The 17938-nt window shown below is 37.8% G+C and overlaps 1 protein-coding gene across 12 annotated transcripts in view; it reads right to left on the bottom strand.

Annotated features, from left to right (window-relative positions):
• Window positions 1–17938, bottom strand: part of Heph (hephaestin) — an 80971-nt gene that overhangs the window by 39978 nt on the left and 23055 nt on the right. For all 12 annotated transcript variants that reach the window (XM_075958754.1, XM_075958761.1, XM_075958759.1 and 9 more), the window contains 4 exons: window positions 16392–16523; window positions 5526–5737; window positions 4431–4581; window positions 3976–4188 (listed from right to left, as the gene is read on the bottom strand). In XM_075958754.1, coding sequence (XP_075814869.1) covers window positions 3976–4188; window positions 4431–4581; window positions 5526–5737; window positions 16392–16523 — 708 coding nt within the window. The remainder of the gene's footprint in view (window positions 1–3975; window positions 4189–4430; window positions 4582–5525; window positions 5738–16391; window positions 16524–17938) is intronic.

Genomic DNA, 17938 nt, shown 5'->3' on the forward strand with positions numbered 1-17938 from the left:
TCATCCCTTGGCCAGCTCTTCACCAGTGACTCCCTCCAGCAATGTGTTACTTCTTTAATAGAAAAAAAATGGAGAGACTGTGGGGATGCAACCTGATAAAAATAACTCTTAGATTCTAAGAGCCTGAAACTTCTGCTGGACCACATAGCCAGAGTTAATAATAAACCTTGAGTTCATGTAAGACATAAGACTGCTAGCCTACTGTGTACTTATCCTGTTTACTTAGCATGCCTTTAAGAGAACAATGTAACAACCAACCTTACTGGCCTTGAATTTGCCATGTATTCAGCTTTTACAACCTCCATTAATCCATAGTTATAATCTTCAATTATATACTCATCCATGTCCCTGACCTACAGGAATGCATGTGTTCTCGTAATCATTTGTTGAAAGAGCAAAAATCGAGTTTGAGAGCATTCTTTTAAAATGAATCTCTACAGTAAATGTTGAGCACAGCATTCAGATATTGCTTGATAAACAATGATGTTTATCGCACTGCTTGCTAGCTGGGTCAGTTGGAATCAGCGACTGAATTCCTTGTAAAATTCTGTTAAAGATTTCTGGAAAGGATCCTCATTCCTTCCCCGTGTGATACTTTCTGTGCAATTCAGAGCAAAGCCCTATTTGTTAGGGACAGACAGACACAGATGCAGGGACAGATTCACAGGACAGCATTCAAGCGGCACAGATTCACCCACATACAACAGAGAGACAGGACAGAAGACACGGGGAAGGTAAAAAAGAGACTTCTAATCTGGGCTTGTTCGGAGTTAAACGACACCGAGAGGAAATGCTTTGATTTTTTCCCCCTTGATGCAACACCGACAAATTATTGGTGACTCAGAGTTTACTATTAATGTCTTCAAACCGACCACACAAAGGAAATGAGAAAGAGAAGGAAAAGATAGAAATAACGAACAAAGAAAGAGCTCCATGACAAAGATAAAAACAGAGGAAAGAAACCCTAATCAGAGTCTGGGTGGGTGGGAAAAATAATATTATCTATGCTACTGAATAACTAACATCATTTTAATGGAACATAATATAGTCAGGCTTTAACCTTTTATCTGACACCTTTCCTGGTATTAAAAATCTAGTCTCAGTGTTTCAGTTTGAATGTCTGAGGCACATTATTCACAGTGCTATTTTTAAATCAAGATGGTATTTTCAATTAAAGGTAATATAAGCCTATTAAAATAATAAATACCTAAATGAAAAATACTGCAGTAAAGAAAAAATGATAGTGACAGCTATCACCTATAGGCCCACATATAAATTCCTTAAATAGTTTATTTATTTTTTAATATCTGATTTTGTGGCTTGGCTTTTTTTTTTCAAACCTAAGTATCGAAGACATAACATGCTGAATCTCCAACATGGAATCTTATGAGGAAGTCCTGTTATACTGCTCAGGGTATTGTAAAATTCCCTGGCTCAGGTCATACATGTTGCTATCTTCGCCTTCCGAAGTGCTTGCACTAAAGAGAAGACACGTGCCACTGTGCCTGGTTACAGTGAGGTGCATGAATCCTCTGCAAAGCTGAGCAAGCACAACTGTATATTCATTACTGCCAGTGGACACTAGTCTCCACAGAATTCTAAAGCCAGATTCTGATCTAGATTGGCCATTATATTGCTTGGATTTGGGAGAACTATTGACAATGGTTCCTCTCCTTCTTAATGACAAAGCAAGTGCCCAGGGGACAAATCGAAAGTTCAAATTCAAAATATCATCCACGGGTGAGAATTAATAGAACTTGATGGAAGACGAACCAGAAGAAAAGCCAAAACTTCATAGTCAATACTTCTAACCTGTGCAAGTCATGTATCCCTTTCAGGAAAGTGTTCGTTGCATCTATTAGCAAAATAAGTGAACCTAGGTGAATTAAAAGGAGCCTTACAGATTCCAGTATTCAATGACTTGACATTTCTTTGGCAGAGAAATTTTAAAAATATGTATGTGTAAAGAATGAAGGAAAGATTTTTGTTTTTGCTAGTAAAAAAATTCAAGAATCTTAGTCAATAGTCACATTTATACTTTTACACTTGAACACCTACCATTGTATTTCCCTTTAGACTTCCACCAATTTTTGGAGTATTTAAATCATACTTTGAGATGGGATATTGTCCAAGCTGGTCTCCAAATCCTGAGCTTAAGTGACCCCCCTGTCTCAGCCACTGAAGTTACTAGGACTATAAAGACATATCACTGTGTATAGCCAGAATGTTTACAGCTACCTTTATGGCCCATAACATGATAGCAAAAAAAAACCATTCACTTAAAATTAGAGTGAACCCTAGGAAAGTATATAGATGTGCTGGAGATGCTGGCTGATTTTTCAGAAAAGACATTGAATTTGGACTTTGGCTTTGGGATTAAAGCTCAAGAATATGATCTTTCTTATCCATAGCTTTCCTACCCCCATGCACTAAAAGCGCACCTGCTGCTTTCAACACTATTAACTGATGGGTGTAATTTGCTAAAAACTCTCTCCGGTCAAGAAAATGCTCTGGGTAGATGGGAAATAAGACATCTGAAGAGAATACAATTGTATTGTGCTTGGAAAGTTCACATCCATGAAGAAATTATTTAAATTGTTATAAAAATCATCTCTTTAAGGAATTGTGTTCCAAATATAAACAATTTATCCAGCTAAAATAAAAGTTACAAAAACAAAAATCAAAGTTCAGTAGAGACTGCAGTGATACATAAACACTCTTACAAATGCTCTTGCCACCTACTGGCTAGGAGAACACTCTGGACTGAAAATAACATGGTGCGTTCTAAAAAGCTTAAGCTTAATGGGATCTGAGAAAAACTGATATTTCAGTCAAACTTCTTCACACAAAAGTAGACAGGAATTACTGTTGAGAAGAAGGGAGAAAAAAGAGAGGAAGTACAGAGAAGAAAAGAAATGAGGAAGAAGGAAGCAAGGAAGAAAGGATGGAAGGGAGGGAGGGAGGGAGGGAGGGAGGGAGGGAGGGAGGGAGGGAGGAAGGAAAGAAGGAAGGAAGGAGGGAGGGAGGGAGGGAGGGAGGGAGGGAGGGAGGGAGGGAGGGAGAAAGGAAAGAAGGAAGGAAGGAGGGAGGGAGGAAGGAAGGAAGGAAGGAAGGAAGGAAGGAAGGAAGGAAGGAAGGAAGGAAGGAAGGAAGGAAGGAAGCAAAGTTGATTCTGTACAGATAAGGGACAAAGTGATTAACAAGTCGGTAAAAGATCCTTCCAAAGTTTTGATTTCTGATCTAAAATGAAGACAAGTGAAGTAGATTGCTCATGCCATGTTGTAGGTAGTAACAAAAAGCAGAGACTCGATTCCAGAACTTGAGATTTCCTGTCCCTCCTCTTCATACCCAAACAATGACTTCGTTTCACATTGTTTACACTTCTGTTTCTTATTAGAGCCCGAAAGAGTTCCTCAAATCTTAGTTATAGCTAAGGCATGTAGCTGAACAAACAAAGCTTTCTCTAGTCATTTGTCTTTATTACAAATACATTTGACTTAACACAGACAGACATACAGAGAGATAGACACACACACACAAACACATACACACACACAAATAGGAGAGCTCGCAGAAACTTTCACAGAATAGCAGAGTTGAAAACACACGAACATTCCATTGACTTCCTGAACATAAGTACTCTATTATAATCTGTCTCTATATAGCCAAAGAGCTGTGTGCCAAGAGCTGTCACATCAACGCTGCCCTGCAGCTGAGCAATGCCTGAACTGCCCTCCTCTTAGAACAGAGCTTTCTCAGCCTGCTAGTCACTCTGCAAATGAAGAAAACATCAAATAATCAGAACATGGACCATACATTGAAGAGATAAAAGTGTTTTGAAAATCTCCCAAGCCTCCTGAACACATCACCCTTTTCTTCCTACTACCCCTTCCTCTTTCCATGTCACCCCTTGTCACTCTTGACCCCCTACTTAACAATGCCCGTGCGTCTTGTGCCTGCTGCCGAAGCACTTACCAGGATTATCAGGCTGCATGAGAGCCATCACAAAGGCGTGGGGAAAGAGCATGGCTGCACTTTTCCTCATGCCCTGAAGCTGGATAGTGTTGCCCTCGAACATGACCCCATGTACATCAGTCTCTGTGCCCAGGCCAAGCAGGTGCCAGGCCACCGTATCACCCTTGCACATGTCCAGTCTGGGCAGGTTAGAGAAGAGAAACCCATTGATAGCTGGAAAACAAAAACACAGACAAAATAAAGAGATATGATCAGACTACTCAAATCATGGTCAGCAGCATAGCAGCCCTGTATTATGATTTCTCATAGCTTGAAATCCCTCAGTCTAGCTTTTCCCTTGTATAAAGATTATCAATGAAATGAGTATTTTTAGGAATTGGTTATGAGTATGGTTCGAGCTGCGTGTTTCCTTGGGACCCCAAAGTTATAGTCAAAGGCAACACCATTCCCCTTACCATGCATTCGATTGGAATCTTGGAAGCCCTCAACATCCTCTGAGAGCAGTCGGGTATCCAACATACCAGCTGCTTGATTGGCATCGCTGTACCAACTGTTGTTCTCATCAAACACGGTAAAGAGGAGAAAAAATTCTTTATCCATTCCTTTCTGTGGTCCCATTGGAAAGAAATAGAGGGAGGAATGACAATGGATTCAGCAGCTGAGTACTGCGTAGTTGTAGACCCAAGGCTTCCTGATTCTTTCTCATTTCTTTTTTGCAGATTCAGAGCCAGGCCCATATCTCATGCTCAGAGCTGCAGCTGTTGCTAGGCAGGTTTTCCTCGGGAAGACTTCAAATTGTCGAGGAGATAAGGTCAGAGTAAGGGAAGAAGACTAGAGGCAAACCATGTAGGAAAGGAAGCAGGGAAGAAACACAGGCTGTGGATTAAGGAATCATAGCACAGGATGTGACCAAAGATAGCTTGAAGTCACCTGCGGAGAGGATTGAGGAGACAGTTGCTAGGAAAGCACAGAAGGTCTATGAAGGGAAATTAGAAAACAGTTTAAAAAATTAGAAGTGCATTAACACCATTTATTATTGTTAAAGCTGATAATTACTGGGTGCATACTATATGCCAGACACTGCAGTAAGCATTTGATGTGTATTAATTGTATGACTTTTCCAAGAAATCAAAGATAGCTTCAGCTGTTAACCCTTTCTTTACAGATGAAGTTAAATTAAAGAGACTTTAAGTAACTAGCCCAACGTTACACAGAAATGATGGGATAGGCCAAAAATGCCAAACAAATATGAAAGCAAGTATATGGGTTACAAACAATTTTATGGGTCACTGAGGTAGGAGGGGGGAATAATAATTGGGATATATAGAAAAAGTAAGAATCAAAAGCTAAGAAAGATGTGCGTTTGCATATAAAATAGTAATATACTTAAGAACCGGTGTCACCACCTATTAATTTTTGATACAATTGCTTGGTTTATCTTTTCTCTATTCTTTTACCTCCAGGATCCAACCCCATTCTTGATACACACCCGGAAACACAGTTTTAGTTCTTTCCAGCCAATCTTCCTACCCCAGACCCCCCAGAAATACCTGCTTGCCATCTGCACCCAAGGCGCCAGCCTTGCAAACCAGCAAAGGGCCCACCAGGCCAGAATTTGTATCTCTTATGGGATCTGCAGCAGAGAAGTACATCCAGGTAAGGCAGGCAGGATCCTGAGCAGCTGGCCCAGCATGGGGAGGAACTGTCCACTTGTATGTAACTTTCTCAAAGGGCTTGGCTACCAAGCCAGGATGAGCTGTACCTGCAGGGAAACATGACTAGAGTAAGGACCAACAGCTCCAAAATTATAAACTACAATGACATTTTAAGGCAACAATGATGGCAGAACCATGCAATAAGGGAGACTGCAGTGCATGAGTGCAAACCCATGGCCTTTTTCATGTTAGACAAGAGAGCTCTACCACTGAACCACAGCCCGCCTTAAGGCTGTATTCTCTTAAATGGACACACAATACGTTCAAGCAATGCACAGAACTGCAGTTTTTTTATTTTTAGCATATTAGTAATCAAAGACATATAAATGGATGCATTTAAATTATTTTGACCTATCAAATTGGCAAATATTTTATAAATTTCAATCAGTGTAATGAAAATGGTCCAAATGGTATCTAGCTCTTTCTCTCACCTATAGAGTTTAAATGTAGACATAAATAACCCTTTTTGAAAATAATACTGGCAAAATGCAAAAACTTTAATATCCTTCATGAATAAAAATATTCGCAGTAATTACTGTAAAAATGTTAACAGAAAGCAATCAAATAAATGCAAATGAAAACAACGAGTTGCATTGATGTTACTTGTTAGACTCTTATTTCGAAAAAAAGTAAAAAGACGGTTCTGATGGAGGTGAGGCTGTAAAGAAAGCGACCTCTCAGTACTGTTGATGCAACTACAAGTTAATCAGACTGCAAATCTGTCCAGAGAACAATATGGAAGCAATTGACAAAAGTTTCAACACGCATGTCCTCTGACAAACTAATTTTACATCTTACAAGCAAGGAACTCAGGACCGCGAGGGGTGCACCCACACACTGAGACAATGGGAATCATCTATCAGGAACTCACCAAGGCCAGCTGGCCTGGGTCTGAAAAAGCCTGGGATAAAACCGAACTTGCTGAACATAGTGGACAATGAGGACTACTGAGAACTCAAGAACAATGGCACTGGGTTTTTGATCCTACTGCACGTACTGGCTTTGGGGGAGCCTAGGCAGTTAGGATGTTCACCTTACTAGACCTGGATGGAGGTGGGCGGTCCTTGGACTTCCCACAGGTCAGGGAACCCTGATTGCTCTTCGAGCTGATGAGGGAGGGGGACTTGATCGGGGGAGGGGAACAGAAATGGGAGGCAGTGGCGGGGAGGAGGCAGAAATCCTTAATAAATAAATAAATTAAAAAAAATACATCCTGAAGGAATAATCATTAAAATCGTACAAAATCCACTGGGATCAGGGCTTGTAGTAAAGGGATAAAATCTGATGTGCTGTGAATTTATCTGTTCTTATTCCCTTGTCATTTCTAATTCCTTAAATTTCAGAAACAGGAAAGTTTAAAGAATGGCATAATTGATGTGAAATAAAAGGAGGGTTGAGAAAAGAAAGAGAGGGGTTGTAGAAGAAGTGTCATATGGGTAAGTATGATAAGAACATATTGTATACATGTGATACTACCCTTATGAAAGTCAGTGTTTACAATAAAAACAAGAGTTTAAAAACGACACAATTATGAGCTTAGCATCTAGACTCAATGTCTATCAAATTTTGCCATCTTTAATTTGTCTACGTCTACTGAGGAGTATAGCTCAGTGGCAGAACATTTGCTTAGCATGTGTGTAGTCCTAAGTTTTATCCTCAGTGACCATAAGGGGGTAAAAGTCCTCTATTTGTGCATATTGTACATCTACATACATACATGCGGGCTTATATACTTAAAATAGATCAGTAAGAATCCCCTATGAAAGGGCTGGACAGATGACTCAACAGTTAAGAGCATATACTGCTCTTGCAGCAAACCTGAGTTTGGTTCCCAGGACTCATTCTGCTAGCTCACAACTCACACCAGCTTCAGGGGGAATGAACATCTCCAGCCTCCAAGGGCATCTGAATTTATGTGCATATACACAAACATACATATTCATAATTAAAAATAATAAAAATTGAACTTACTACCAGGGCCCCTGTAGCTACATCATGTACTATGTACCTAAATGGCTAACACTGCTCTTCCTAAATGCCTCCTCCAATTGCATCACCAATCCTAAGGCTGATTGCCAGGTCCAGCTACCTTCCCTCAGCCTGAATGTATCCCTTCCTCTGGTACTCACCAGATCCCAGCTCAATTCCCAGGAAAGATCCTCCAGTTATCAAAACTGACCTGGAGTCCCAAAGCCATGCCAACTCTCTAATTAGAACCTCTACTTTTGCTTTGAGGTCTTTAAACCCAGGACAAATCTACACTGCCAAAGGAAACTTCCTCAAGACTTCTTAACCAAGCACTGATTGAGGATGTAGTCCCAAATACCAGTTAAACAGAAGAAATCAATATTCCAATGCTAATATGACTTAACCTTCTCTAGAACATTGTAAAACCCTCTGCTGGAAAAAGAAAAGTATGTTGAACAAAAACAAAAGAAAAAATAAATTAACAAAGTAACGCCAGATGTGCAAATCCTAATGCAGAAATAATAACAAGCCACAAAAGAGCAAAATAAAGTGCTATCTCCAAAACACAAATCCCACAGCAATATCCCCTATTGAAAATAAATGGAGACACTTTCGGACAACAAAATCCAAAAGAATGATTGTCACATTGGCAAACAATCCAAAGAAGACAAAGGCAAAGAAGTACTTGAAATAATTAAGTCAATCCAGGACATGAAAATAAAGTTTACATTTGTAAGAAAAGACAAACTTAAAAGATTCTGAAAATGAAAAATTCAAAAAGTTAATTAAGAGTGTAGGTGGAAAGCCTCATGAACAAATTGTATCATTCCACAAACAGAATAAGGGATAGCAGACAAAGCAGAAGAACTGTATCATTTAGTAAAGGTCAATGGAAAAAAATTAATATATATAAATGGGACATGAAACAGCTTTGGGACACCATGACCTAGCCTTCAAATATGAGCACAGAAGGAGAAAAATACCACAGTGAAGGCATAGAAAGCATCTTTAGTAAAATCATAGAATAAAACTCCCAACCAAGAGAAAAAAATGTTCATACAGGCATAAAAGGTCCTAAGTGCAATGGCGAGACACATTATATCTAAAACATTAAAAATAGAGGATAAAGGAAAGTTATGGAAAGATACAAGAGAGGAAAGTCAAGTCACATTCAAAGGTAGGTTTATAAGAACAACAATTAATATTTAAAGAAAAACCTCTAAAGTCAGAAAGGCCTAGAAAGATGACTCCAAGACGTGAGAGGTCACAATTATCAATACAGACTATTATACCCCCAAAAAACTATTAAAATTATAAACCCTGCCTCTAAAAAGAAACCAAAAAAATTAAAGAAACTAAATTTCCATAATAAAAAACAAACTAAATGTGAACTATCCCTTTACACTGCTTGAATATATGTCACTGTGATTGGTTTAATAATAATAAAAAAGCTGGTTGGCCAATAGCTGGACAGGATAAGATTAGGCAGTAGAACCAGACTAAGGACACTGGGAAGAACAGTAGAGTCAAGGCAGTTGCCAGCTAGATATGGAGAAGGAACCGGAGGTGCAAGATGAAAGAGCAGCAATGCCACATGGCAGAGCATAAATGAATATAAATGTGCTAACTTACGTTTTAAGAGCTAGTTAGTAATAAGGTGGAGCTACCGATTAAGCATTTACAATTAATATTAAGTCTCTGCATTTACTTTGGAGCTGGAGGTCCTGACAAAAACTCTGCCTTCAACTACAGGAATTTATGACTAGAAAGCCAGCTCTTCAGAGGATACTAGAAGAATTATTTCAACTTGGAGAGAAGAATAAACACAACCAAGAGGTCACAAGAAACAAATAAGCAATGTCAGGACAAGCAACCAAAAGAGACTTAAGAAAATACTACCAAATTGACAAAATGACAGGAATTAACACACACATTCAATCATTCAATAATAACTGAAGGTTATTGCTATTGATTCTATAATAAAGATACAGACTAAAAAAAAAACGTTATTAGAATAGAGGATCCACATTTTTATTGCCTTCATAAAATGCACCTCACCTCAAAAGACAGACACCTCCTTAAGTAAAAGGGGTTAAAAAATCATGTTAAAAAATACATTCCAAGCAAATGAATGAAAAACAGGTAGATGTAGCTTTTTTTTTTTTTGGATTTTCGAGACAGGGTTTCTCTGTAGCTTTTGGTTCCTGTCCTAGAACTAGCTCTTGTAGACCAGGCTGGCCTCGAACTCACAGAGATCTGCCTGCCTCTGCCTCCCGAGTGCTGGGATTAAAGGCGTGTGCTACCACCGCCCAGCTAGATGTAACTATTCTTATATCTGAAAAAAAAATTAGTCAGAGACTTAAGGAGGATATTTTATGACCCTTAAAAAAACACGCTACCAACAGGTAATTACAATCATGGACATAAACACATCAAACATACTGGTACCTGATTTCATAAAGGAATCACTACCAGAACTAAAACCATGCATTCATCACAGTAGAGTGACAATGGTTGACATCAGCACCAGACTCTTACCAATGCACAGATCATCCAGAAATAAACTAAACAGAGATAAGTTGGAACTAAATTACATAAAAAACAAAAAAATCAAATGGATCTGACAGAAATCCACAAAAACATTCCACCTAGACATCAAAGAATAAGTGTTCTCAGCAGCCTATGGAATTTTCTCCATAATAGATGGCATACTAGGACTCAAAGCAAGACTCAACAAATATTAGAAAACTGAAACCACATCCTTCATTCTACCTAACCACAATAAAATAGAACTTGATATCAGCAGCCAAAGAAATGACAGGAAGTATAAAAATTCATAGAAACCAAACCACACACAACTGAATAATAATAACTGAGTCAAGGATGAAGTCAATTCATTACGAAAATTTTTTAGATTCCTGTAAAGTTTAGAGATATGGGCCAGAGGTTATGTGTACTTGCTGTTCTTCCAGAGGACCTGGGTTGGCTTCCTAAAACCCACATGGCAGCTCACAACTGCCCACAGCCATATATACATACATACACACCAGGCATGCACACGGTTTACACGCATATATACAGGTAAAACACTCAGACACACAAAATTAAAAATAGATGAATCTTTAAAAATAAACTTTAAAAAACTTCTTAAAATTGAATAAAAATAAAAAGACAAGATTTCAAATCTATGGGACACAATGAAGGCAATGCTAAGAGGAAAGTTTATATCTACCATGTAGGAAAACACTAATAAATGCATAAATTTATATATGCATATGACCTGGAATATTTAAATATTCTGCCAGAAATCTTCTGTACCTGATGAACACATTCAACAAATTAGTAGACTAGAAAACTAGTAACAGACAAAAACCACTATGTTATAGGAGGCTGTTAGTTCGTTCCTGGATGCTCAGCCCCAGATAATCACACAGAAATTACATTATTTGCAATACTGTTTGGCCAATAGCTTAAATGTATTGCTAGCTAGTTTGTACATCTAGAAATAACCCATTTCCATTATTTTAAATTTTACCATGAGGCTCATGGCCTACAGGCAAGGTTCCAGCTGTCAGCTGGCATCTTTCCCCTCCGGCAGCTACATGGCATCTCCCTGGCTCTGCCTACTCTCTCTCTCTCTCTCTCTCTCTCTCTCTCTATATATATATATATATATATATATATATATATATATATATATATATATATATATACATATATATATACATACATATATATATATCTTCCAGCCTGGCTATATTCTGTTAAGCCATTGGCCAAAAGCAGCTTCTTTATTAACCAATAAAAGCAATGCATATACAGAAGGACTTCCCACACCACCAGTAGACATCATATAAATAAAGAGAAATCATACCAAGAAAGAAATCAGGGAAATAATTTTTTCACAAATGCCTCAAAAAATAAGCAAAATATTTTGTAATAAATCTAACAAAGGATTTGAAAGACTTGTGCAATGAAACTTTAAGACACAGAAATAGAACATTGAATAAGATACCAGAAGATAGAAAGACCCCCCCATTATATATGGACTGACAGTATTAATACTGTGAAAATGGTCATCTTACCAAAAGCAGTATACAGATTCAATGAAACTGCCATCAGAATTCCAATACAATTCTTCACAGTAATTGAAAAACAATCTTAAATTTCATATGGAATCACAAATGACCTAGGTTACACAGTCCAGATTCACAAACACAATCGAAGACAATGAAAGGACAGCTAAAAGTATTACTAGCCCAGATTCCAAGTTGTGTTAGAGAGCTATAATAATTAAACAGCATAATAATGACAATAAAAGAGACATTTTTCAATGGAGTAGAACTGAGGAGCTCCAGATAAGCCCACACTCTGGCATCCATCTGACTTTTGAAAAAGTGCTAATTGATAAACATTGGAGAAAAGATAGCATCTTCAGCAGGTGGTGCTGGTCAAACTGGATAGTTACATGTAGAATGAAATGAGATCCTTATTTCTCACCCTATATAAAACTCAACTCCAAATGGATCTAGGACCTGAACAGAAGACCAGATAACCTGAATCTGACAGAAGTGAATGTGGCAAATAGCCTCGAACCCCTTGGCACAAGAAAGGACATTCTGAACAGGACACTGACGGCACAGACACTAAGACCAAAAATTCACGAACCTGAAAAGTTTCTGTACAGCAAATAATACCATCATTCAGGCAAAGTTTCAGCCTACAGAATTGGAAAAGATCTTTACCAGGTATTTATCTCATGGAAGACTATATATATATATATATATATATATATATATATATTCTGATCTGTTCATCAATCGAAACAGTCTAGTTAAAAATGAGGTACAGAACTAGGCTGTTCTCAAACAATGAAACCCAAATGGCTGAGAGACACTTAAAAATGTTCAACATCCTTAGCCATCAGGAAAATTAAAATTACCTGAGACTTTTTCTTACCCCAATCAGAATGACAAAAAATAAGAAAACAAATGACAACACATGCTGGTAAGGATGTAGAGAAGGGGAAACATTTATTTATTGTTGGTGGGAGTGTAAACTGGTACAGCTACTATGGAAATCAGTATAGAGATTCTTCAAAAACTATACAGAGAGCCTCCACATGATCCAGTTACACCACTCTTGGGGATATCCCTAAAGGATTCTATGTCCTACCACAGAGAAACCTGCACATCCATTTTCATAGCTAGAAAATAGAGACATATTAGATGTCCATCAACTGATGAATGGATAATGAAAAACAGTACATTCATATCATGTAATATTCAAACTGTTTAGAAAAAAATGAAATTTTCATGTAAACAGAGTGATAAATAATCCTTCTGAGTTAGGTAACCCAGGCCCAGAAAGACAATGTTTTCTGCCATTTGTGAATGTTAGCTTTGACTCTTTAGACATGTATGTTTCATTTGGAATACCCATAGAAGTGAGGAACTCAGCACGGTACCTTGGGATTGAGCAGGTTTCAAGAGAGGGGAAATAGAATACAGTAATATTAAAGGGGAATACTGATACAAGAAGTGTTAAATAGGAAAGAAAAGGACATGGCAGCACAGAGGATGGAGTAGAAACACAAACTAACACTAGAGACATTTTGAAAAAGTCATATGGGAAACCTATCTAAAATATATTCATGCACCATCAATAAAGAATTTAAATGGAGTTATCCCATAGCAGCAAAGCATGTCCACAGGTCAACAAATAAGTTCAATGACAGGAATGGGTTATCTATTTTGGAGATGTTGATAAGTAAAGTCCCACTGATCCCTAAATACTGAAGGCTCTTGCCAATGCTTTTTGTTACTCTCCAGAACTAGATAACAAAGCTCTGTTGCTGAATTCACCATACACTTGAGTCATAGATCATGGAGAAATCAAGCTGATATGCCTGGAAATTTCCCACCTACTGGTTAGCTGTCATAATGTTAGATGGTGATAAGAATGTCAGAGGAAGAGAAAAGGAACCAACCTCACCTAGCTGTGAACCCTAAGAACTACACCAATGGTCACCCTGGAAAGACATACCACTTGCACATTAGTGTTGTGGGAGTAATCAGCCATTTTGTGATTAGATTAGATTTAAGGCCTGCCCCACAAGTTGAAAGCTGTACCTAGAACTATTACTGGGGCCAGGATCCTGTAGATAGACAAGTTATAAGCCCTAAGGGAGAACCTATTACTATCTTTCTACAAAATTATCATAATATGAAACTCACTATTAATGATTGGTATATTTTTCTGTGAAGAGATTAGTGTATCTCTCAGCCTTCATCAGACAAACTTCTTTCTGCAGTAGATAGTGACTAACACAGTAACTCACAACTGCACAACTGATCAAAGTATAAAGAAAAAGAGACTGGATATTCCTCAGCCCGAAACAGAACATTGATATTTAAGGCTCAGAATTAATTATAGAAAAGGAGCAGAAATATTCTAAGAGGCAGAGGAGGAGCCTACAAGAAAACTCTTTTCTGAACACAGCAGCGTAGAGAGAGCATGTGATGTGAGAGTCCCCTCTGTGTGCTGTGATTACCATTAATGAATAAAGAAACTGCCTTGGCCTGTTGATAGGGCAGAACTTAAGAATTCTTAGAACTTAGGAGAAAGGACTGGATTGAATGCTGGGAGAAAGAAGGGCGGAGTCAGAGGAATGCCTTGGAGCCAGCAGAGACAGATGCTGGGAATTTTACCTGGTAAGCCACTGCCATATGGTGATACACAAATTAGTAGAAATAAGATAAATTAATATAAGAGTTAGCCAATAAGAAGCTAGAGCTAATGGGCCAAGCAGTGATTTAATTAATATGGTTTCCATGTGATTATTTCAGGTGTAAGCTAGCCTGGTGGCCAGGAAGAACAAGCAGCCCTTCCCCCAACAAGCATGTACGAAACCTTTATATTCTCAAGCCAAACAAAATTCCATCTTGGAGAATGGAGTTGAATACAAAGTTCTCCACCTAGCTAAGGAGCTATTGGCTTCGTGGGGAAGGAGATGCTATTTTCTTAAAGTATGCAGCCCTTGATGGGTTGAAGATCTTCCATTGAAGGCCCACATCCAAGAATATATGTGCAGCACAAACTGGAATTTTTTTTTCAGATACTAAGTTGAGTTGGTAAGGAAGTGGGGATAGATCTGGGAGTAATGGGTAGAGGGTGCATATTATCAAAATACATTTTATGACCCTCAAAGAGCTAATAAAAATGAGGACAAAAGAAATCTTAAAAATTTCCTAGCCGCGCAGTGGTGGCACACGCCTTTAATCCCAGCACTCAGGAGGCAGAGGCAGGCGGATCTCTGTGAGTTCGAGGCCAGCCTGGTCTACAAGAGCTAGTTCCAGGACAGGAACCAAAAAGCTACGGAGAAACCCTGTCTCGAAAATCCAAAAAAAAAATTCCTTTTGTGTTAACAGAACAGTATTATCACAGCTAAGAAATTTCCTAATATCATTCAAGGACAACTCTGTGTCCAAACTTCTTAAGTTTTCCCCAAAGTTTCCGTTTTGTTTCATTTTTACAAATTTTCTTGTGACAGAATTTTTGCTAGGTAGCACAGGTTAGCGTAGAACTAAGTAGTAGCCCAGGTTGGCTTCACCCTTCTTGGCAATCCTCTTCTGCTTCCCAACTGCTGTGATGATAACCATGAGCCACCACATCAAGCTTGCTGTGCTTTTCTGAGAGAGGGTCTTGTTTCATAGCTGGAAACATCCTGACAGCCTCTGAAGTACTGGTACTACGTGTTCATCCTCATAGCTGAATTTTGAATGTTTCTTCAAACTGTTCTTATATCAAGGATCAGTAGAAGTTTGCATTTGGTTTTTACCTATATAACTCTGTCCCCTTCTTCACAATATTGGCTTCGTAAAAGAACAAGTCCTGAATGCCTTATGGAGAGTTCTTTTACATTTGTTTACAACTTTGACATTTATGTGTCCAGTGCTTTTGACATGTTCATCTCAGAATGAGCACATGAAAATATCATCAGAGTAAATAGGAAGTTAGTTTCAGAGTAGTAATCTCAGTTGTAGGACTCTGTCATGAGATGTAACACCCTCCAAACAATAAAGCTAGGATATACACATTTATATGTTACTATTTAAATAACCACAATATTTACAACTACTAAAAAAGTTATATGCCTAAGCAATAGAAGATAAACAAACTATCAAAGAGTGTTACACGGTCATTAATATGTTATATTATGATTGTAGACAGATACAGTGTAGACAATAGTAGAATGAAAAACTGTTCAAATCATATCATCCCATTTCTTAAGTATACATTATAATTATAGAAAATATTAAAAGGCCTATAAAATGTTCGTGACAGTTTGCATATGAATGATGATTGCTTTTTAATTTTTTATACTTATGCTTTCCAAAAGTTCATGATGTGTACATTTTGTAACAAGAATATATTTAAGTATATTTTTACTTTGTTCCTGAGACTACAACTCTGACTTTGCCCATGTGGGACATAAATTCTATCTCTAAGCTATACATGTGCCTGAAAATACAAGACTGTATTGTCAGGAATCATTTCTAAAAATAACTTTTAAAAAGTTTTTTTTATTATTAATGGGGTGGTCTCTGCTTCACTGTTCCATCATTCATGCGTTCATATGACCACAGACTTTGCTCTTTCTCCTAATTCTTTGTTTATTTTTATATCTAGAGCCACATGCAGCCTACATTGTCAGAAACCCTTCTAGCTCACCATCATTGTACACGGTCCCCTCATAGTCTTTCTCATAAAAGACACCGTGGGGCTGCATGCTGAATGGCTTGGATGCACGGTTGTAGAAGACTACCTGGATGGTATCACCTACTTCAGCCCTTATCACTGGTCCTGGAAAAATAAGAAAATAGAGACCATGAGAATGAAAACAAAGATGAAGGGTGGAAACAAAAGAGTAGGACGAAAAAAACAATGTAATGGAATAAACACAAGATAGAGAATGTTTCCCTTTTAAAATAATCTATTTTAAGCATTATGGTATTTATAATAATAAAAGCACTATTAAATCTATTATCTCTGGTGATTCTCACATATTACTCTAAAGTATAATAGGAGGGCTTATTACCTCCATTTTACAGATGAAATCATTGCAGGGAAGAAGCGTTAGCCTATAAAAATTCAAATAGCAATTACAGAGCCAGAACTTAAGGTCATGGCTTTGTTCTACACTACAGTCAAATCCAATTTGATTAGTCCTGAATTTATTCTCTGTTCTCCCATATTTCCTAGGAGGTTCCATCTAAGGTCTGAGCTCACCAATATCTTAACCAAATTCTAAGCAAAGAGAATACAGACCTGAAAGTAGGTAGTGTAGGCCAAACTTCTGGACTTCTGTGTGCTTTGCTATTCATTATCGCTTCCAACCTGCCTGGGGTCACTTTCAAGAATATCAAACAATAGCCTGACTGTTTAAACTATTCCAAGGTTAAACCTTCTAGCTTGGTTTTCTAGCTCAATTTCCACACAGTTTTCATAACCGAACAGCTGGGTATATATACAGAAAACTGGCCAATAAAACTCCTTCACACACTCACCAATACCTCTCTTCTCTAGGGACGACATTTTCTCCTTACAGTTTCCAGTCCAACAAATGTAGCGCCCACTTTTCCTTTTCAATCCAGAATCAACTGCACACAAATGTCCCTGGAATATTATATTATTTCCAATTTTTTCCCCACCCAATCTCTTTGATTTCTTGGTTCCATGAAGTGATTAAATCACATCTGACCTTCATATACTGTATTAATTCTGTGCTTTGGACCATCTAGATAGACTCTCAATGATCATACAGCAAGTCTAGTTCTTTATTGATAATAATAACGAATATGTCTCTATGTAGTGATAGTATTCTTCTGGCTCTAGACTCTCAGGATTCTGGATAGTCCTACTACCTTTATATAGTTCCTCAAGAATACCTCTACAGAGGCAATTCACAGAGTATAATCTGTACCACAGTGGTAATAGAGGATGTTACCAAAATATTTTATTGCTGAAAGTTTGAGAAATGATATATAATTTTCATTTCCATCTTGAACATCTGTCATAATCAAAAATAATGTAATGTTGCAGAAGTCTCACGGAAAAAATTCTATTTGACTATGATTAAAACATATTGTTTTTTAAATGTACTCAAATATGGGACACATTTTACAAACATCTATTTCTTGGGACTCAACTTGGGAGATATTTTCCCACAGTCTTCACTTGTGTCACCACCAGGGTCATGCTCTAAGTTCTCCTCACTT

This window comes from Microtus pennsylvanicus, chromosome X (genome assembly GCF_037038515.1).
Source record: "Microtus pennsylvanicus isolate mMicPen1 chromosome X, mMicPen1.hap1, whole genome shotgun sequence".
Classification (NCBI taxonomy): Eukaryota; Metazoa; Chordata; class Mammalia; order Rodentia; family Cricetidae; genus Microtus; species Microtus pennsylvanicus.